Here is a 22,672-nt window from a genome sequence, read left to right as displayed (position 1 = left end):
TTTTCAGTGGCATTCATAAATGTGGGAGGTGGTAGGTTATTGGTCCAGCTTTTGTCGTGACAAGAGAAGGTCCTCCATTGTGGGACAATTCTTGATAGCCTTGCTCACCTGATGTGTTGTGTGGTAAAGTATGTGGAGAGCAGATCAGCTGACGGCATGTGTTCTCTACCGTGTTGGCTATCTGAGATAAGTGGTACGTGAAGATGTCATGGTTGTGAGAAGGAGTCATTGTGGCTTGGTTGCCATTGATCACTATCTTGCCTACTATGCATTTTGGAATCACATCCTCATCAGGTGGTCTCCACCCATGTTAGGGAGGTAATGGTGGAGTAAGATTTGGAAATAACTGGCTGAGATTCTGCTAACCTTTGCCATCATTTTTTTGCAGCTAGTTTCAATAATGTTACCTATTTCATACAACCACATTACCATTTTGTATACTTTGCTCAGCTTGTGTGTACCACCACCAAGTACTTTGTACATGTCATCATCTACTACTTGTCAGGACTGGGTCACAATGTGCAGAAGTATTGTGTTGAAGTAATATCCATGCAAAAACAGGCCTAGTTTAAAATATAACAGTCATAAACTGACACTGGGACTTGTTTATTACCCAATTTCGTACAATGATGATTATGAACAATAGCATAGTATTGTAATAATATGTGCTGGATTTGACAAAACCAGGCTTCCACACACATCAAATTTGTGACTTTAAAGGACCATAACTTGATGTAGAAGAAAGCTAGCTATAGCTATCATTTTCAAATTTTCACCTGTTATTGCATTAATGCAATGAAAATGTATTGTGAAAATTGTAGGTCAATAGCATACCGAATGGTTAAGTTACAAGCGGTTAAAGTGAAAGGATAGGATGTGTGTGGAAAACTGGTTTTGTCAAATCCAGTCATGTGCTATAGACTTTAATTATTTTTGTAATACTGTAATAGAGTGCACATTTTATTTGAAAATTTTTAATAGAACTTCAGTGCAATCTAGATTTTCCACTGGTAGATCTACGAAATTATAAAATTTGCTATTGAGTGTAATAGACAATTTTACAAGGTAGAAATTTAGTAAGCTCATCAGCTGATCAACAGTAATTCAGCGAAAGGTTTGGGAGTTTGGTATGTAGGTCCCTGTAAACCCTGGACAAGTTCTGTTTCAACATTGTTGGTGCACTTCTTTAAAATTCTCAGTGTCTGTTCTATTAGAGGACTAGTATAATAATTAAGTTGAAAATTGAAAAAGGAGGGTTCCAGCAATAAAAATGATGAACACTACAGATGAATAATGGTATAGCTATTACCAAGAGTTCACAATATAAAAAGAGGAACTCTTGCTGTTACAACATAGCTATGTGGTACATTGACTTGTTACCCACATCTGTTCAATGCCAAAGTATGGATTTTCCACATAGCTACTTTTGTTCACATCTCTTCATTCTCTTGTTTCACTACTTATATCATTGAATCCATACTTCATTTTTAAACAAATTATAATAATTATTTTATCTGTTAACTTTTATTATAGCATAGCTGTTATACAAGTGTTGCTGTGACAGCTTTATTAAAAGTATATCAATCTCGCTGATTGTTTCAAACTCCATAATATTTAAGAGACGTGGTTTGCCACTACAGCAAAACTGCAGCTGGATCATTAAGGGATGTGGGTCACTGCATGCTCTGATCATTAAGGGTCAGACTATGCAATTGTTTATAAGTAGGTATCTACTCCCTCTTACAATAATACACTTCACATAGTTTTGTGGCATCTAAATGGCAGGTTCGAGGTCCAGTCATGGATATTTTCTCCTTTCTCCAACTTTTCAAACACACCTTATGTAGCTAAAGTCTTTGAGCAGGCTGTAGACCAGGTGTCCTACAGACCTTCAGCACTTGTGCTGTAAAACATTAATAAATAAAATTTAAAAAAACACTCCTCTAAGGTAAGGGTCAATTTAATGCCTTGGTATGTTTTCTTTGCATTCAAAGAGACAATGACCATGTAATTGAAAGGCAAAGTACAGAAGCCAAATCAACACCTTTCACTGTCAACAAAGATGAATGGAACACAAAGGAGGACACTGGTAAGTCCATGAAGAATGCATTGCACGTACTGCAGTATGCCGAAAGGCATGTGTCTGGCTGAAGCAATTTTGAATAGTGAAAAAATCAAGCCCATAGCCTTAACTGTTATCAAGTTATGCTTGTCTGAAGGCATCAGTCTGTTACTCAGTTAGCCAGTCAGTCAGTCGGTCGGTCGGTCGGTCGGTCAGTCAGTCAGTCATACTAGAAAATTCTGTTTAATAATTTTAGTTTAAAAAATTCATAGCAACTAGCTAGTTGAAAGTAAATCTGAAGGCTTGTTTGGGCTTAATTTTACCTAACCAATACTGTGAGGCTTGATGTTCTTTCTTGGGCCATGCCCAAACCTTGTGGTCCCTACTATACAGTACTGTATGATAAAAGTTAGTTTGTACCCTGTAGTGTAAAAATAATTTAAAATTAAAACATGGGAATATAATATTATTGAAATCGTTGAAAAAAGTAACATCAGTCAAACTATAGCAAACATGTTAAACACATAGAGATCTCTATTTGGACTCAGTATTCTGAGTTTATTAAGCATGGTCAATATCTTTATAATACTATTATGACTACTGTATTACAGCACATATGGAGTTCTAATCATACATGCCTATATAACAACATGGGAATTTGATTAATGATACCATATGGAAAGGAAATCAAATCCTCTGCGCATGCTGTGTGATTCCTGGGAGGTGGAAATTAATATTCATAAGTGCATGCTGTTAGTAGAAATGTATATGCAGTGCAAACTCTACAGCTATAATGGGTGCTGTGGGACCAACTGATCATGATATAAGATGAAATTTTAGTTATAAGAAGGTTCAAGGTTGTCCTTAAAATGGTGTTGGTATAGATCTACGAGAACCTCAGAAGCTGTCTTTTACAAGGAGGTTAAATGTATAGTGTCCTTTACACAGAGGGTGCATGCATGTAGCTTTGTACACGTGACCAAACTCAGCTACAGTATTACTTAGACTTACTATAATACCCACCATGATGTTACTATACTATAATTCTATTGGACACCAACTGTCAACCATTTATGTTTAGGCCTGAGTCAAATAATTATGTTCAAAAGTTTGCCCAAAATGCTTTCAGGAATTTCCCAAAATTTTCACCTATTATGCTCTTCAGTGTTCCCATTATGTTTGCATTATGCTCCTAGGTTAGCAAGAGCATTAAATTTTAATCAGTGAATGCTTTATTAGAGTATTTTTTGTGTTAGAGGGAACACTGCATCAGTAGAAAAACTGCTGCTTTTCAGCAGTTCCCATGATATATTACCGATACACACATTTAGCTAACAATTAGTCAATTACACACATAAATATAATTGACTAAAAATAAATGTTTAAATTCTCCAAGAGTAGCTACAGTATAAAGTGAGGCATTTAATGAATTCCAGATATGTGTACCTTTGTAGTAGAAAGCATTCTTGCCATAATTTATTATGTAGTTCTGACTCTTGGTACAAAAAGATGATGACTGTTTCTTCCAACATGAAGAACATAGTGACTACAAAGTGAATGTTCTGTTTAACTACAGGACTATAAATGAAATGTTAGGTCATGTGGGCTTTGCTTGTAAGTGAGTATTTTCAGCTACAGCATGTCTATGATTAGTTGTTGTCTATTTCACTACAGCTCTCAGCAATTTGCTACTTGTTCAGACCACCAGTACTGCAATTGAGAGTATTCACATGTCCCATTTATGTCCATTTGGCTAAACATATAACTAGTGTATAGTCTGTATTCATTGTAGCTACATAGCAAGTACATGCTTGCATTGGGAATACATTATACTTACCACTGCAGCAGGTACCAAGAATGCAGCTCACGTGTTCTATTTGATCACGTGATCTAAAATGGTTTCACTGTTGTGGGTATGTAGCACTATCACAGCACTCCAACAACCCATTAATTAATCCCCCTTTATGTTGATGCTTATGGTTTACTCAGTATCAAGTACCAGTACAACCCCTTACAATTATATGTTGGCACATTTGCCTCTGTATGGTACTGTATATAGTTATTATTCACAAGTACACAAAAAATTTAGAATTTTCAACTAGAGTAGGGACCACAACACACCAATAAAAAGTATTGAAACAAGTTGGAGTAGTTTATGATATTAAATCACAGTAAAACAATTATAAGTGTTATATCCCTACTGTGCTCAAGATTCCATAATGGAATTGCACAGTAGGGATATAACACTTCTTATTGTTTTACTGTGATTTAATATCATGGACTACTCCAACTTGTTTCAGTACTTATTATCAATGTGCTATGGTCCCTACTCTAGTTGAAAATTCCTTTAGCGTACTTGCTTGTTAACTTTTTTGTAAATAATTATTATGACTGTATGGGGAACCTGCATTTAAAATTGTCTAAAAGTGAAGTATCCGTAGCGCTTCATTGTCAGCTATGTATGTTCAACCTGTTACACAGTATTTCAAATCAAGAACTATTTGAAAAGTACCTCTGCAATCCACGCATACTGAAAGAAATGGTGCCGTGTGCCCGTTATGTCTAAAAAGTGAAGTATCCATTACACTTGGTTGTCGGCTATGTTCAACCCATTACACAGCAGTACAAATCAAGAACTGTTTGAAAAGCACCCTGCAATCAAAAACATCACTATGAAAAATACCATAGAACCTTAACAAAATACGGACAATTCTGTTATGAAGGGAAGCCATCACGTGGTACTGCCAAATCAACATTTCGCTGTCTGCAAAGATGAACGGAACACAAAGGAGGACACTGGTAAGTCCATGAAGAATGCATTGTTCATACTGCAGTATGCTAAAAGGAACCTCTCAGGCCGAAGTGACATCAAACAGTGAAAAATCAAGCCAATAGCCTTAGCCATTATCGAGTTATGCTTGTCTGAAGGTATCAGTTAGTTACTTAGTCAGTAGAAATTTCCATTAAATAAATTGTTTTTAAAACTCCGTAGCAACTTGTTGAAAGTGTTTCAGGTCAATCTGAAAGCTTGTTTGGGCTTAGATTTACCTAACCAATACTGCCTCATTGTCGTCTGGGAAAATTGAGGCTGGTTTTTGGGTGACGTTCTATACAGTACTATATGATTATGAGCATGTAAAATGGATTGGAGGGTGTGAGGTGACTCATTTAACCAAAGTAGTTTCATGTGGCTAGACCACTTTGGGCAAGGGAAAATGGGAAGCAATCTGACTAGCTAGTAGACCAGTAAAATGTTAATGGGTTTTGTGTTATGAATATTACACATCTGATGTCAGGTACTCAGTCACAATTGTAGTAGCTTTGAGCTACAGTTACATTTTAGCATTGAGGAAATATCCCTACTAATAATCAAAATATCTACATGTCATTGAGGATGTAGCTATGTATTTTGTGCTGATTCACCATGATATAGTAGTCATATAAATTATGCAGACAACACAAGTATATTATTTAAAAGATCCATACTAGTTATATGTGAACAGTTAAAGACATTACTATATTGTACCTAAAGTTATTGAGTAACCATAAACATTGTTCTCTGCTGTAATTCCTACAATATATGAGATATCAGTGAAGACAGCTTGATGGTAATGATACATCCATACCTTATTATTGAGTAAACTCAAACATTTATTACTTGCTTTTATTATCCTTGTTGATTATCAGTACTGGAGGAGCTATAGCAACAAAACATCAAACAAAAAGGAATACCATAGAAATACACCTATTACTATTGGATAGTTATTGTCACTGTCCAAAAAGAACAATCCCTGGACCCATAGCTTACTTTGCCTTACAAGTATTAAACTCACCAAGTGTCCTAGTTAAGTCATCCAGTACATCATCATCACTTTCCTCTAGCACTTTAAGGAATCCATTGTACTTGGAGCCATAGCCAATATTCAAACTACGTATCAACACGTCATCGAGGAGGTACATCATCCTGTCCTTCTGTAGTGGTTTGGCCTCCATTATTTTCTTGTCATCAAGGGTGATTACCCTCTTAGCATAAAGACTTGGGAGCAGTTTATTAACTGGACTATTTGCCATCACATCATATTGCTCTCTGATCTTATCAAGAGCAGTGAAGCAGTCACCATAGTAATCTGAGTACAAACAGAGCATATAATTTACTAAGGGACCATCCATAATTTTCAGTCTTTATGCAAGCATACAAAGAGTACTCTTTTTTCTAACCCCCTCCCTCCTTCACAAAGCATACTGTATAAATGTTGATACTATGTACAGTATATACACAATGATTATTCATCATTTTATAAACGTACGTGTGATTTAACCCCCTACCCCCTAGCGTACCCTTTGTACTCTTGCGTAAAGGCTGAAAATAATGGACGACCCCTAAGTGCATACGTAGGCACATTACAACAACTACAGGTTCTGTAAATTGCAATTTGAGACAATATACACGCTTCATTATAACAGGAAGCTTTTGGGTAAGATGGGTAAGATAATCAACTCACTTGATTTATCAGCTGGCAACAAATCAGTATAATAATTAGCAGGTACCTCCTTATCTTCTTTGAATGGGCAACAAATTGGTGTACCAATCATGTCAAAGAGGATGTGAATGATGGTACAATGAGAGCAGGGAATGTATTTAAATGGCTTCTTCTCAGCTGGCATAAACACCTCCATGATCTTATTCAGTTGCTGATCAACAAACTGGATCAACCCCCATCTTTCTTGCAAACTATTAACATCATCCCCGACTGTAGTGATTGTCAACTGGACACCTTGTGTTTGTCCATCTTCATATCGACTGACATAATATTTCTGACTAGCACCTAATCGTAGCCCCACCTTGCTATGTCTCATCCTACAACAGCCACATAACAACTTGATGATGTATGTAATACTTACCATAGTAGTCGACTACCCACTGTCTCATTGCGACGAACACATTCCACTATTAGCTGATTCAGAAGGTTAGTAGGAACAAAGCCTCCTTCAAAACGGTAAAATATAATCTTTTCTTGTTTTGTGTGTGGAGGGTTTCTCCCATCATCATGATGCACAAAGGAAGGAACTATGAAAGTGTCACCAAAGTTGTCTGGTGGTGGTACGCGTTCCTCAGTAAACCAAGTAGTAGCAGTGACTCGAGCTACCAAGTGGAAACAAAGTAAAATAGCCAGCACCTGATCTTTGGTGATCCTCACAGCACTGGGGTAGTCAGAAAGAAATTTCTGTACCATGTGGCCAAACAGATTTCCACCAAGAATACCATAGTTAGTAAGCCGTTCCCAAGCCTTGTCATGGATACCACCAGTGGCATAAGTGTGAGCAGTGATCACATAGCTGAACAGTTTGGCCAACCAGTGGGGAGAGAGGATTACAAGATTTCTAAGTGATGGGATCTTGCTAAAGTACAGGATAACTCTCTTGTTGTGAAGGTAACTTAGCAGCCCTTCAAATTCCATACTATGTTCAGATACAGGGAACCCACAATTTATGGCTATGTCCAGTAAATCTAATCGTGATATTACCTGAACTTTGTGTAACAATAGATTCTGCTCAATTTTAAGGTAAACAACAGGTTCTTTCTTTTTAAGGGAGGGGGCAACGCTAACAACAGTGGATTTTAAGCGTTCTATTTCTTCATCTGGAATCTTGTTACTGACAAAAAAGCAATATTTTTCCAAGTAGGCCATTATACCATTTTCTTTTCCTATCAACTGTTTAAGATATGGTTTATTACGTAACTCTCTTTCAAGCTGTGGCAGTATTTTCTCCTGTGCCAACTTGCGAGCCTCCTTGATGTCACAGTGAAGTAAATCGATGTGAGTACCAGCCAACAATGCCATTGGTCCTTGTGGAGGATCAACCACTGGACGCATTGAGGTAATGGTATGAAGCCAGTAATGTAAGCTTGATATATTAGTGTGGCATTCTGGAGGAAGAGGGGACCCTTCACGTGGCTTAATCTCATCATCTAACTTCATAGAGGCATTAAATGTGATGATTGGTACTCCATTTTCTGACATAAAAACAGAGTGGGTGTTGTGAAATATGACCTGGCCAGCGTAATCCCATGCCACAACATTAATGCTGTCAAGATCATATTGAACTGCATGGCTGGAAACTGCTTCTAAATCTTGTGTATTTAATGTTGGCAAAGCAACCTTAGGAGTACCAGAATTGGTAGAAGGTATTGCAGTAGCAGAAGATATGGCAGAAGGTGATGCATCAGAGGATTCAGAAAATAATGAGTTGCTGGAATTGGTAGGCTTAGGCTTTAGTGGAGCTCCAAGAGTAGGCTGTAATTTTGATTCCAACATTTCATTTGCATTTTTTCGAATTTCATGGATAAATTGACCATAAAGGTGGGAATTTTTATCTGATAGAGTAATTCTTTTCCAACCTTTGGCATATACTTTACAAATTTGGGTTTCAGCACCATCTGTTGCTGGCCGTTTTTCTACAAACTGTTCACCAAGGAAAGTAGAAATTAGAGAAGTCTTGCCGGTGTTCTCCGTCCCTATTAGTAACACTGCCAAGTCTCTAGGGAATGCTGTCCCTTGTCTTAGAGCCAACTGGTATGCTAACTCCATCATTTTTTCTGTAATAGATACCAGTGTAAATTTTAAAAAATATGCTATAATTTAGGGATCCAAGTGATAAAAAGTAGTGAAACAAGATAATATGAATGATGGTATTATTTAACCTTTAATAATTAAATTCACTGATTTGTTTAGATTTTTTATAGGCAAGCTATGATATACATGTGTGACTATTCTGTATTAGAATATCGAACATGGCTGTTGTAGTGACTAATTATTAGAGTATCTCAAGTGGTATGCAGACTAGACTATATGGCATGCTCTATTTTTCACCGTGCTACCAATAAGAGGTATGTACGTATTTGTGAACAGATTTTACAAAACCAATCTAAATTGCATATCAAGCAAATCAAACTAACACCACCAGCGGATAGATTACTAGTTTTAACACTCAGTATTACTTTAACGGGTTTTAAGAGACATCTTTTCTGGGTGATATGGCGATCTTGAATGGCAGTTTCTGGCCTTGTGAAGGACTTGGTTAGGCAAGAATAAGCGGTTTATTGGTGATGGCCTGATACTGTTGACCAAATGTTTGATTTCGCTGCATATTAGCCACATGGCTTTTTTGTAGGTTTAATGCTATTTGCCTTTAGATACACTGAGACTCTTAAGACATTTCTAGGGTTTTTTTAGAGGCAGCATTATGGCGAATACCTTGGGGTGATTCCTACCTACTTGTACTGTTCTTATTATTCTCTGTAAGTTTTGCATATGGAGCAATCAATAACACTGTCTACAAGTCATTAATACAGTGGAATCAGCCTTAGCGACCACCTGTACAGAAAGGCTACCTCTCTATAAAAGCCAACTATAAATCTCCCAAATGATAAGTTTACAACTTATTCACTCGTCTAATGCAGCCACCTTCATATTGAGGCCAAGAAATTTTGGTCTGAAGGTCACTGGGTTAGACAGGTTCCACTGCACTGTCAAGATGTTGCATATCATATAGCCTAAATATTTTGCTATGGCATTTCGTTTTCAGATGAAGAACAGTACAAGAAGCAATCCTTACACTACTCACTACAAAATTGTTCACGTGAACAGTCACATGATAGCTAGCATGAAGCCACCACTGCACTTACAAAAGGAGAAAAAAGGTGGATCCATGCTTCATATGTGACCCAGTCTGGGAAAACCGGTTGTATAGACTATTTAAAGGTATCAAGTAATGCCAGTTTTAAGTATTTAGTGTGTTGTAGCTTGCCAATGGTTGAAGCTATGTGGGCCAAATTTTCACACATTTTATACCAATTCTTACCCTCCAGAGCATTCACTATGCAAGTAGCCAACAACTAAGTTTCCCGCCATTTCAGATAGTTTTAAAATCAAGGTTGACTGTATCAAGCAAGTTGCAAAACTGGTGGGAGATGGAAGGGCTAGAAGGTGGTGTTAAAAATTGAAAAGGAAGGTGTAGGGATGAATTAGGACAAGCTTTGGGTCATTGAGGTCTCAAAATTGGCTAAAATAAAAGGAAATGCACAGCAGAGGTACTTATTCAACACCACAGAGCTGTACCACCACATATAGTCATCCCCAGGCTGACCAGAGCTCCATTAAGCCCCCAAACCACATGTACAGATTGCCACTGGGCTTGGGAAAAGCAGCCAGCAAAACCAGACCACTCAAGTCTAGCTGATTTTGATTGTGGAATTAGATAGTTTATTCATGTAGCTTTGTGTCCTGGGTGAAAAATCAAATCTGCTGACATGAGCAATAAGACCTGTTTACTCAGACTGGGTCACATATATTCAATCTGCAGCAGTAGGCAAAAAATAAGTGAAATGAGACAGTGAAGATATCAAATGTTACAAGGATCATCCCAAACATTTTGCACGCCACCCAATATTCCGCTTTTAAAAATCAACCTAGAGACATCTTGCATGTCAAAAATCACCTTTATGGAATAGTACTAGTCCATATAATATAGTATATTAAAAATTATAAATTAAAAAATGAAGTAGGGATCCAAGCAGTAAAAAGTAGTGAAACAAGAGATGAACGATAGTAGCTATTACAGCTAGCTCGGTAGAAAATTATGGTATAGCAATTATTTTTTGTCCAATGCCAAAGTAGGGATTTCCCACTGAGTTATGTTGTAATAGCTACTATTGTTCATCTCTTGTTTCACTACTTTTTATCGCTTGGATCCCTGCTTCATTTTTAAATTTATTATTTTTAGTATACTAATATGTTTAATTTTTGTTAAAGCATACAGCTAGCTATAAACATGTGACTGTTCTATTAGTGTAACTGCTGTATTAGAGTATCTTGAGTCATTCTGCAAAGATGTGCACTTGTCCAAAAGTGGTGTGGTCATCGTGATTTCAATCGATTATTAGAACCAGCCTTCCAACTTGAAGGTGTGTGGTCACTGACTAGCTATTCATCATCTAGCGTACAAGGGGTGTGTCATCATGGTTTCAATCGATAGATCGATAATGCGTACAATAAAGAATGGGCGTTATCTTGTGACCTATTGTGAAGATACAGGTAGCTATCTAGTACCAGTACCTCAGTACAGTAGCATAGTCAAAGCGCCTTAAATAATCTTGTGGCGTCTATTATGCTGTTTAAAGAAAGTGTTGATACGGAAAATTAATTCCTCGATATGGTTTCGTTGTATGAAGAAGAAGACAAGCATCCTGACTGAAGATGAAAGAAGAGACAAGGCGCAGAGGACCTACACTTGTCGGAACCCTAAAAGGCACATCCCACTGGTGAGTTTGTTATTGTGGGATAAAAAAGTGTCCATGCACTGCTTCGTTTGGCCTCTAGCCTTGCAACTGTGGTCAGTGAGTGAGGCAGTGAGGCTAAAATTCGAGTTTTGGCGATTTAAAAAAAATTATATCCAGCCACCTGTAAGTGTTTTGTTGCATTTGATGCTGTTTTATCATACAGTACAATAGTAACTGTATAATAGGGACCACAAAGGAGTAGGCGCGGCCCACGAAATAACATCACCCAAAAACCAGCCTCAATTTTCCCAGATGACCATAAGGCACTATTGGTTAGGTAAAACTAAGCCCAAACAAGCTCTCAGATTGACCCGAAATGCTTTCAACAAGTTGCTACGGAATTTAAAAAAATTTTTATTCAACTAAATTTTCTAGTGACTGACTGACTGACTGACTGAGTAACTGACTGATGCCTCCAGACAAGCGTAACTCGATAACGGCTAAGGCTACGGGCTTGATTTTTTCACTGTTCGACGTCGCTTTGGCCCAAGAGGTGCCTTTTGGCATACCGCAGTACATACAATACATTCTTCATGGGCTTACCAGTCTCCTCCTTTGTGTGCCATTCATCTTTGCTGACAGCAAAAGGTGTCGATTTGGTGGTAGCACGTGATGGCTTCCCTTCGAAACAGAAATCGTCTGTATTTTCATAGTGGCTATTATGATTGCAGAGGTGCTTTTCAAACAGTTCTTGATTCATACTGCTGTGTAACGGCCGGGTTGAACATAACCGACAGCAAAGTGTAATGGACACTTCACTTTTCAGACAATGATTAATATAATTGGGGCGCGTGGCACTATTTCTTTCTTTTGGTATGTGTGGATTGTAGAGGTGCCTTTCGAACAGTTCTTGATTCGAAATGCTGTGTAACAGGTTGAACATAGCTGACAATGAAGCGTAATGGATACTTCACTTTCAGACAATAATTGATAAAGACAGAGTGCGCGGCACCATTTCAGATGCGGTAAGCGTGGGTTCACCAGTCATAATAAAATTATTTACAAAAAAGTTAACAAACAAGTACACAAAAAAAATTGGCATTTTCAACTAGAGTAGGGACCTTAGCACATAGATAAAAAGTACTGAAACAAGCTGGAGTAGCCCATGATATTAAATCACAGTAAAACAATAAGAAGTGTTACATCCCTACTGTGCTCAAGATACCATTACGGAAATGCACAGTATGGATATAACACTTCTTATTGTTTTACTGTGGTTTAATATCATGGACTACTCCAACTTGTTTCAGTGCTTTCTTTGGATGTGCTATGGTCCCTACTCTAGTTGAAATTTTTTGTGTACTTGTGTATTACATGGGCTAGTACTATTTCGTAAAGGTGATTTTGGTCACATAAAATGTCTCTAGGGTGATTTTTAAAGGCAGAATTTTGGGCAGCGTGCAAAAGTTTCACTGCAATCCCTACTTAAACAGTACAACCATACTGTTTGATATAATACAGCATTAAATATAACAAAGCATTTACTGGTGGCCGGATATAGAATTTTGAAAAATCGCCAAAACTCAAATTTTGTCTCACTGCCTGACTGCCTGCCTGCCTGCCTGACCACAGTCACAAGGCTAGATGCCAATTGAAGCAGTGCATAGCCCCCATTTTATGCTACAAATAACAAATTCACTGATGGGATGTGCCTTTTGGGGTTTTGACAAGTGTAGGCCCTCTACGCCTTGTCTTTTCTTTTATCTTCAATCAGACTGTTTGCCTTCTTCTTCATCCAACGAAACCATAGTAAGGTGTTAATTTTCCATATCAACACTTTCTTTCAGCAGCATATTTAGAATTATTTCAGAGCTGGATTTTAGAAGCGCTTCAGTCCTGGCGCTACTATAAGAGGTACACGTGTACTAGCTAGATACTGCAACTTCATGATTGGGTTCGCGATAGGTTCACGACCACACCCATCAAATAAAGATCTAGGTGGATAGAGTAGAGACTACACCTCTTAGCAATCTAGCTATTTACTTATAACAGTACTGAACAAGATTACCTCGGTCTAACTAGCTGCACGCCCCTTGGCTGACTCAAGATACCCCAATACTCTAATACAACAGTCATCTACAATATTCTAATAGAACAGTCACATCTAGCTGTGCTACAACAAAACAGGAAACAAACTAGCTTTTTTAAAAAAACTGTTAATTTGAAATGAAGTAGGGAACTATGCAATAAAAATGAGTGAAATAAGGAAACGAATGATGGTATTACAGATAGATCGGTGGAAAGTCCCCACTTTGGCATTGTAATATAATTATGTCAAAGTAGGGATTTCCCACTGAGCTACGTATGCTGTAATACTGTCATTCATCTCTTGTTTCAATACTTTTTATTGCTTGGATATCTACTTCATTTTAAAATTAACATTTTTTAAAAACTACTAGTTGAATATGAACCAGTAGCGGTTGAAGGCATTTATTTGTGTAAAAGAATTCGGTAAATTAAATCTCTATAGTAACTTGTCAGAGACAGCATCTTTTTCGCATCTTGGTTGTTTTAGTACAAATATTATTTCTTTTTCACATGTAAAGCCTCACAGCCAGCTTTGCTTTTACTCACTTGTCTTCTTTAGAAATATATAGAAATCAAGTAAACATTGAAAAAGAGGATATAGGGTTGCATTTTTCACTGTGTGGATAGTCTATGGGCCTGAGGGTTTTCTAAATCCCATAGAACCCATTGGTTGTTGACATCTAACTTATTTAGATTATAACTCGTTATTGTACCTTGAGATGACAGCTGCTTGTAAATGAAAAATGTATCGTCAATTACTAGAAACAAGCTGTCTCTAATTCAGCATGGATATTGTTGCTACCTATTTAAGTGCCCATGCATTGCCAATGTTACAGGCACATACTATGTTTCAAAGCACAACTAATTGGACTGCAAGGACTTAACAGTGTAAACAAGAAATGTAGTGTTTATTAGTACAAACAAGCCCATTACACCTCCTTCTAATTCAGTACAGCTATTATTAGCCATTTAAATGCCCATGCATTATCAATGTTACAGGCATGTAATTGCCGTGTTTCGTATCACCTCAGAACGTGGTCTCTATTTGGACATGAGCATGGTACTATGAGATTTAGAGACCACGTTTTCAGCCAATCAAACTTCAGTATCAAACTTGTTGTAATGATTAGTAACACCACAATATCAGCAAGGTTCTGCTATGTTCAATCATCTTTTCCAAATCTTGATCATGTGATAGCAACCCATGCTTTGTTGTTGTTTCTTGTCATAACTCTGTAGCTAGTACTTCCACCTGTACCAAACTATAAAGGATAACCTATCCACGTAACCATTTTCAGCATCTTTCCATTACTAGTTTATCTTGTAGGCATTAACAACTCTGAGACGGTTATCATATACAAATTAACTCAGTACCACAATTCAACTATAAATCCTTCCAATGTTTGCCCTAGGGCTTGGGAATATATATCACGCAAATTCTTTGTGGCCACTACTTACAACTAATGAGAATATAGCATCTGGGGATACAGCCCCAGATGCTATGCTTCTACTATGTTCAATCAGGCTCAACACACATATACAGTGTTACTTTTTTTACAGTATTCACAAAAACTACCATGGTAAGAATTGTATAACAAATATGTGATCACTGTAGCTATACATATACTGGAATTTTGGAAAAGAGTTTAGCACTCCCATACAGTGATATTATAAATCGATTCCTGTATGGAACTCCCTTGATCCTAGGACCACCACACACCTTTTATTTGTATAACTAATGTCTATGCTCAGCAGAATTTCGCAGTGAGAATATAATTGGAACAATATTTAAATGAGCAAGGGCGTAGCCAGAAAATATTAAAGGCAATTAAGGCACACACAAATAATTTATTAGAATAACTTGATCTTAATTTCTCTATTGAAATCAATTTTACCAAACAGTAGTCTTGGTTGTGTCTCAATAGTATGCCACTAATGATTGTGCTACTGTTATAACACATATGGTATCTGTTGTATACAGTGTACTGAACAATGGTGAATTCCATTATATGTAAAGTAACATTCTCATCACTACACTCACGAGCATTGCTAAAGTCATCATGTTGATATGTATCTAATCCAAAACAGCCAAGCTGTAAAAAAAGAGTGCGGCCCTCAAAAAGGCTATGATGAAAAAAGATGTAAAATCCAAGGTGGCGGCCAAGAAATGGCTGTGATGGTAGGTTAATGGTAAAAATTTTAATAACAACAATTCAGGTGAATTTTGTGCCAAGACCAAGCGGCACCAAATTCATCTGAATTGTCGTTATTAAAATTTTTACCATTAACCTACCATCACAGCCATTTCTTGGCCGCCACCTTGGATTTTACATCTTTTTTCACCATAGCCTTTTTGAGGGCCGCACTCTTTTTTTACAGCTTGGCTGTTTTGGATTAGATTTCACTTCTTTTTGTATTTGTATCTTTGGGACTTTTTAAACCTATCTTTTTTTCTTTACCACAGGAAGAAGAAAAGATGAAGCAGATGTACTTTAAATATTTCTGGTTTTATCAGTAAATGTACAAATTATGTATATAATATATATATTTATTACAGAACTCTCCATGGTGGTTTCTTTGTAACTGAACACTCTACAAGGTGACATCTTCTAGCTGCTCTCTCTACAGGGTGAATTGTTTGTAGCTGAACTCTCTACAAGGTAATTTCTTCTAGCTGAACTCTCTACAGGGTGATTTGTTTGTAGCTAAATTCTGTACGGGTGATTTGTTTGCAGCTGAGCTCTTTACAGAATGGTTTCTTTGTAGCTGAACTCTCTACAAGGTAACTTCTTCTAACTGATCTTTCTACAGGGCAATCTGTTTGTGGCTGAATTTTCTACAGGGTGATTTCTTTGCAGCTGAACTCTCTACATGGTGGTTTCTTTGTAGCTGAACTCTCTACAAGGTAATTTCCTCTAGCTCATCTCTCTACAGGGTGATTTGTTTGTAGCTGAATTCTCTACATGGTGTTTTCTTTGTAACTGAACTCTCTACAAGGTAACTTCTTCTAGCTGATCTTTCTACAGGGTTATTTGTTTGTACCTGAATTTTGTACAGGTGATTTGTTTGCAGCTGAGTTCTTTACAGAATGGTTTTTTTGTAGCTGAACTCTCTACAAGGTAACTTCTTCTAGCTGATGTCTGTACAAGGTATAGTTTATAGCTGAACTCTCTACATGGTGGTTTAGTTGTAACTAAACTCTCTACAAGGTGATTTCTTCTAGCTGATCTTTCTACAGGGTGATTTGTTTGTAGCTGAACTCTCTACAAGGAAACTTCTTCTAGCTGATCACTCTACAGGGAGATTTGTTTGTAGCTGAACCATCTACAAGATAACTTCTTCTAGCTGATCTCTCTACAGGGAGATTTGTTCGTAGCTGAACTCTCTACAGGTGATTTGTTTGCAGCTGAACTCTCTACATAATGGTTTCTTTGTAGCTGAACTCCCTAATACAAGGTAACTTCTTCTAGCTGAACTCTCTACATGGTGGTTTGTGTGTAGCTGAACTCTCTACAAGGTGACTTCTTCTAGCTGATCTTTCTACAGGGTGATTTGTTGGTAGATGAACTATCTACAAGGTAACATCTTCTAGCTAATCTCTCTACAGGGAGATTTATTTGTAGCTGAACTATCTACAAGATAACTTCTTCTAGCTGATCTCTCTACAGGGTGATTTGTTTGTAGCTGAATTCTGTATATAGGTGATTTGTTTGCAGCTGAGCTCTTTAAAGAATGGTTTCTTGGTAGCTGAACTCTCTACAAGGTAACTTCGTCTGGCTGAACTCTGTACGTGGTGGTTTGTTTGTAGCTGATATCTCTACATGGTGGTTTCTTTGTAACAGAACTCTCTACAAGGTAACTCCTTCTAGCTACAGGGTGATTTAATTGTAGCTGAATTCAGTACAGGTGATTTGTTTGCAGCTGAGCTCTTTACAGAATGGTTTGTTTGTAACTTAACTCTTTACAAGGTGACTTCTTCTAGCTGATCTTTCTACAGGGTGGTTTGTTGTTTGTAGCTGAACTATCTACAAGGTACCATCTTCTAGGAGCTCTCTCTACAGGGTGAATTGTTTGTAGCTGAACTCTCTATAGGGTTATCTGTTTGTAGAACTCTCTACAGGATGGTGTCTTTGTAGCTGCTCTCTCTATGGGGTGACTTGTTTCTAGCTGATCTCTCTGCAGGGTGATCTGTTCGTAGCTGAACTTTCTACAGGATTATTTCTTTGCAGCTGAACTCTTTATATGATGGTTTCTTTGTAGATGAGCTCTGTACAAGGTAACTTCTTCTAGCTGATCTTTCTATATAGGGTGACTTGTTTGTAGCTGAACGATCTGCAGAGTGATTTGTTTGTAGTTGAACTCTCTACAAGGTGATCCTTCTAGCTGATCTCTCTACAGGATGACTTTTTCTAGCTGAACTCTCTACAGGGTGATCTGTTCATAGCTGCACTCTCTACAGGGTGATATGTTTGCAGCTGAACTCTCTACATGGTGGTTCCTTTGTAACTAAACTCTCTATAAGGTGATGACTTGTAGCTGATCTCTCTACTGGATGACTAATTGTTTCTAGCTGATCTCTCTATAGAGTTATAACTTTCTCTATAGAGTTATAACATGTTTGTATAGCTGAACTCTTTACAGAGTGGTTTTTTTGATTGGTTGCTGAACTCTCCAGCTACACAGTGACTTGTTTGTACTACAGAGTGACTTGTTTGTAGCTGAAGTCTCTACAGAGTGACTTACTTGTAACTGAACATTGCATAAAGTAACTTGTTTGTAGCTGATCTAGATGAACTCTCTGCTGGGTAGCTATTTTGTAGCTGAACCCTTTACGCAGTGACTTGCTTGTAGCTGAATTCTCTACAGAGTGACTTGTTGTCTCTACAAGGTGACTTGTTTATAGCTGAATTCTTTTCAGTGTGACTTATAATGTTCTGAATCTCTACAGCAACATATTTGTAGCTGAACTCTCTACAGGGTTACTTGCTTGTAGCTGAATTGTCTATAAGATTAACTGATTGTAGCTGAACTCCCTACAGAATAATTTGCAATGTCATATAATTCTGTAATGGAGTAAGTTATATACGTAGCTGAATGCTCTATTAGAGTGACTGTTCTATTAGAGTATCTCGATCTCGCATATGCTACACGTAGTTGGCTTTGGAATCATAACTCAGTGGTTTATAATCCGATTCTTCTGTACTACTGCAAGGAATATCTATGATAATTATTCCAGCTACACACCGATTTTCAGCTCACTGCTCTAAGCGGTTTGCCTGGTAGGCGTGAAAACTAATAGTTTTTTTTTTCATAAAAATCGATCGTGTAATTGTGACACAGGTTGGGTTTTGTGTCATATCTCGATGGCCTTTAACTGGATTCCTTTCAAACCACAAAAAGGCACTCCTACGATAGTTACTCCATCTGCATAGCAATTTTCAGCTCATTCCTTCAAGCGGTTCACCCTGTGGGCGTGACAGACCTTCGACCTTATATTACGCAAATAATTGGTCATAACTCCGTGAATGTTGATCGGATTCCTACGAAACTTGGTACTGAGATTCGCTTTAATGAGCCCTTTAAGTGTACCAAATTTCAGCCCGATTGGAGCACGAATTCGCATTTTATGGCGGATTTTGCAAAGTGTGCAAAAAGAAGTAGAAGAAGAAAAAAACGAAGAAAAAAAACCCATACTTTGGCCGCTCGTATCTCGAAAATGGCTGGAGCGATTTTCTTCAAATTAGGAATGTGGATTCCCCTACCTAGCCGGCACTTCTGTAGCAACTTTGGTTTCAATCGGATAAGGAATCACGGAGCTACAAAGGTGTGAAAATCGCGTTTACTTTCTTCCTGTAAATATACTCACGGTGTGGCACGTCGGCAACTTGGGCCGCACAACACACTACCGTGTGTCTTGATATGTACCATGAGCATTGGAATTGGAGAGAGGGGCCGTGAAGCAAAGTTTATACACTGACCTAATTGAGAGGGTCTGCTTCTGACTCAACTGATTCACAAACACTTTCAAGCATGGGTGGTACAGCATTTGCTGGTTGACTCTCCGGTCGGATGGAAGAAACTGTTTCAGAAGACTACATGTCATAAGTAATGCTCCAGCTTAGTTAATGCTACAGTATACCATGCTTCAATTATTAGACTAGTTTAATTGCATTCAACACAAAAAAAAACTGACTAGATATTTTGAGTGGTCAGATAATTTTATTGATCTGATGTGATATTTAAGTCAGAGATTATCTCTTTGAACTGCATATAATGCAAAGCAAGTCAAGCTAAGGAGTCTGGGTGCATGCTCCCTCAAGGAAAATTTTGAAATAATATGCTTTGACGTGGCATGTGGAGGCTATTTTTATTGCTTATGCATGCATAATATGCATGATCAATTAGCTCAATGCAATGCCATGCGGTTGACTCATTGGAACTTTTAAAAAGTAAAGACAGTTAACATCAATGTAGATGATATAGACCAAGCAGTGTAACAATTAAGAACTGTGGCTATAATCTGTACTGAATGCTCTATTAGAGTATATTACAATGTCTGCACTATTAGAGTATCTCGATCTTTTTCATACAAATTCAAGTAGCTGAAAAGTGGTCCAACCAATGCCAGACCTTGCCATCGTGGGTTTTAGTACTACAGCCATGTGTGGTACAGTTATGTTGTTTAGTAATGTTTGAGTAGAAACTTTGGGATGCCAAAACTCAGGCCTGCTCAGCCTGAATTGTTGAGCATTTTACCGCCGAGGCAGCTGCCTCAATTGTTTCAGTGGTCGCTATGCTACTACTGGGGGGGCATGGCCCCCACACTATTTTTCAAGAGTATGTTTTGGTCTCCACACTTTGGGGCCAAGTACTGTAGCTCAGGCTGCCAAAGTGACACATTCACAGAAATACATACCTCCATATGAGAAGACATGCAACCACCACAGAACAGCACAGTCTTTTGCGGCAGCACCAGTCTGTAGTGACTGCACAGCAACTATCAAGCCATCTACTGTATTAAACCCAAAAGTGCCTGTAATTATATTTCTGTTTAGTCCTGGCACATGATATCTGCTGTTCAAATATTTTTCTGGAACTCGTGCAGTAGTGAGAAATTTAAACAGTAGAAAGATTGCTACATTTTTGGCATTATCCATGATGGAAAATACATAGTTAGTTTGAAGGTGGCAACAGATCTAAGACGGTGGTCATTTGCAGCGGCACCTAGTACAAATATAGAATATTGTAAATCACATAAAATTCTGAGAAGAGTTGGATACCCAGGTCCCCTGGTGCCGGGTCCACTGTTTTTACCTACCCAAATACAACCATATAGCTGCAACATATCACCAGGCTGTGGCTATTACAGCAGCTGGTAATACAGGTACACAAAGGGGAGGTGACTTTGGTAAATCCTTGGAGTGGTATCTCCTAGCAACCAAGTGACAGTTATTGTTAGCACTACAAATAAACACTTGTGTCCACCTTTATGGTCAGAAATCATGCCATTTGTGCAGATTCTGTCTGTTGACTGACCATTCATTTAAGGACAGAGTATAGTCAATTTAAACATTATAAATTTTACATCACGTCCGCCTGCTAGTGTAAGACCTATAATCTCGGTAGTAGCATGTTCTAGCTTACTTTACCAGTTACATCAATTTTCATATCACAAAAGCTTTGGACATTAACAATACATACTTTGCTATGGAAATGTACCAAAAGTACATAAAATGGTTTAAAAGGTACAATATGGCAGTGATTTTTGAATGATTTCTAAATACCAGTGACATGAGTTATGAAGTGGTGACCACAAAATATGGTCTGTCACATAGTTACTCACACACCTCTATGGAATATTCCACCATTTATCACGGCAGTGGATATATTCACTTTTCAGAATTTCTGTTACTAGTTATTATTTCTCCCAGTGCATAATGTGCATGTACCTTTTGGGTTCCGACAAGTGTGTGCCCTATGCTCCTTGTCTATTCCTTTATCTTCAATCATGAAACCACATTGAGGGATCAATTTTTCATATCAACACTTTCCTTACACAGCATTTAGATGCCACAAAATTATTTAAAGATCTTACACTACTATAAAGGGTACTGGACACTTGGTAGATACCTGTAACTTCACAATAGGTCCTGAGACCACACACATTCACAATCTTGGTTAATTAATAATGACCGAGTGCAGAGACCACATCTCACATCTATTTACTCGAACACAATGACCACACCTCTTATTGGTCTAGCAGTATGGTAGTACTGTTAAAGTAGGTATCTCCCATAAGTGATGTGCAGTGCCTAAAATTCTGTTTTTAAAAATCATCCTAGAGACATCTTACACAACAACAATCACCTTTATGGTTTAGTCCATCTCACATCAAATACAGCATTAAAAACAAGAAAATAGTGCTGAGCGGTATCATCTTTTACTATCATGGTATAGTATTGCAGTTCAATATAATGTAATATGACTAAATTATTGTTTAACCACATGCTATCTTGTTTAGCAGGTTGATAGTGCTCAGGAGCTGAAAGTAAAAACAGTTTTGTATAAATTGTGTTTTTAAGTGAAATAATTTTATGTATGATGTATTACAATTTATGTCCAAATAAACCGAAAACCTTGAAGTGGGTAAGAATATAGTTAAAACAAGTTACAACAACATGTGTATGCATTACCAAATGCCAATCATGACATATCTAGCCATTTAAGTTTGTGGCCAAAAATATCATATTGTTGACTTATCAGGCTTTAAAGATTTTCGTTTTTGACTAACTAAATGACCACCAATACTGAACACTCGCTCTGAAGGAACATTTGTTGCACATATCCCTAAATATTTTTGTGCCATGACAGCCAAGAGTGGCATTTGCTTCCACTTAAGCCTCCACCATTCCAGAGGTAATGAATCAAGCATACTGCATGTACATATCCACTTCACATTTCAGTCTTTCAGATACATTCAGTGTTGTGGTGGATGTGGTACTTGATGAGCTAGCTCCTAAAACTTCACTGAACTTTCCTTTTTTCTTGCTGGTTCAGGGTCACTCTCAGACTCTGCAGTTCTTGAATCATGTCAACTTCATAAGATTCTACTTCTTCCAGCAGCAAATGTACAGCAATATGCTCTGAATCAAATCTGTCTTTAAATTGTGGGTCAAGAGATTACTTAACCTAATTTCAAGGACTTAGACTTAATGACTTATATAGCTGATAAGGTGTAACAG

The 22,672-nt window shown here is 37.6% G+C and overlaps 1 protein-coding gene across 5 annotated transcripts in view; it reads right to left on the bottom strand.

Moving 5' to 3' along the window:
* Nucleotides 1–5,480: 5,480 nt before the first annotated feature.
* The window catches only part of LOC136252567 (cyclic GMP-binding protein C-like), a 35,461-nt gene continuing 18,269 nt past the window's right edge, over nt 5,481–22,672 (bottom strand). The window contains exons 1-7 of one of the 5 annotated variants that reach the window (XM_066045053.1): nt 21,798–21,950; nt 21,676–21,750; nt 6,965–8,660; nt 6,565–6,920; nt 5,896–6,189; nt 5,689–5,760; nt 5,481–5,633 (exon numbers count right to left, since the gene is read on the bottom strand). In XM_066045053.1, coding sequence (XP_065901125.1) covers nt 5,717–5,760; nt 5,896–6,189; nt 6,565–6,920; nt 6,965–8,655 — 2,385 coding nt within the window. In that variant the 5' untranslated portion in view covers nt 8,656–8,660; nt 21,676–21,750; nt 21,798–21,950 and the 3' untranslated portion in view covers nt 5,481–5,633; nt 5,689–5,716. Of the gene's footprint in view, nt 5,634–5,688; nt 5,761–5,895; nt 6,190–6,564; nt 6,921–6,964; nt 8,661–21,675; nt 21,758–21,797; nt 21,951–22,672 lie in introns of those variants that run through there. The other 4 variants (XM_066045052.1, XM_066045055.1, XM_066045054.1 and 1 more) reach the window with 4 other exon arrangements.

Source organism: Dysidea avara, chromosome 4, assembly GCF_963678975.1.
Source record: "Dysidea avara chromosome 4, odDysAvar1.4, whole genome shotgun sequence".
NCBI classification, from domain to species: Eukaryota; Metazoa; Porifera; class Demospongiae; order Dictyoceratida; family Dysideidae; genus Dysidea; species Dysidea avara.
Note: the sequence above shows the minus strand (reverse complement) of the source record. Positions and strands in the feature narration are given on the sequence as shown.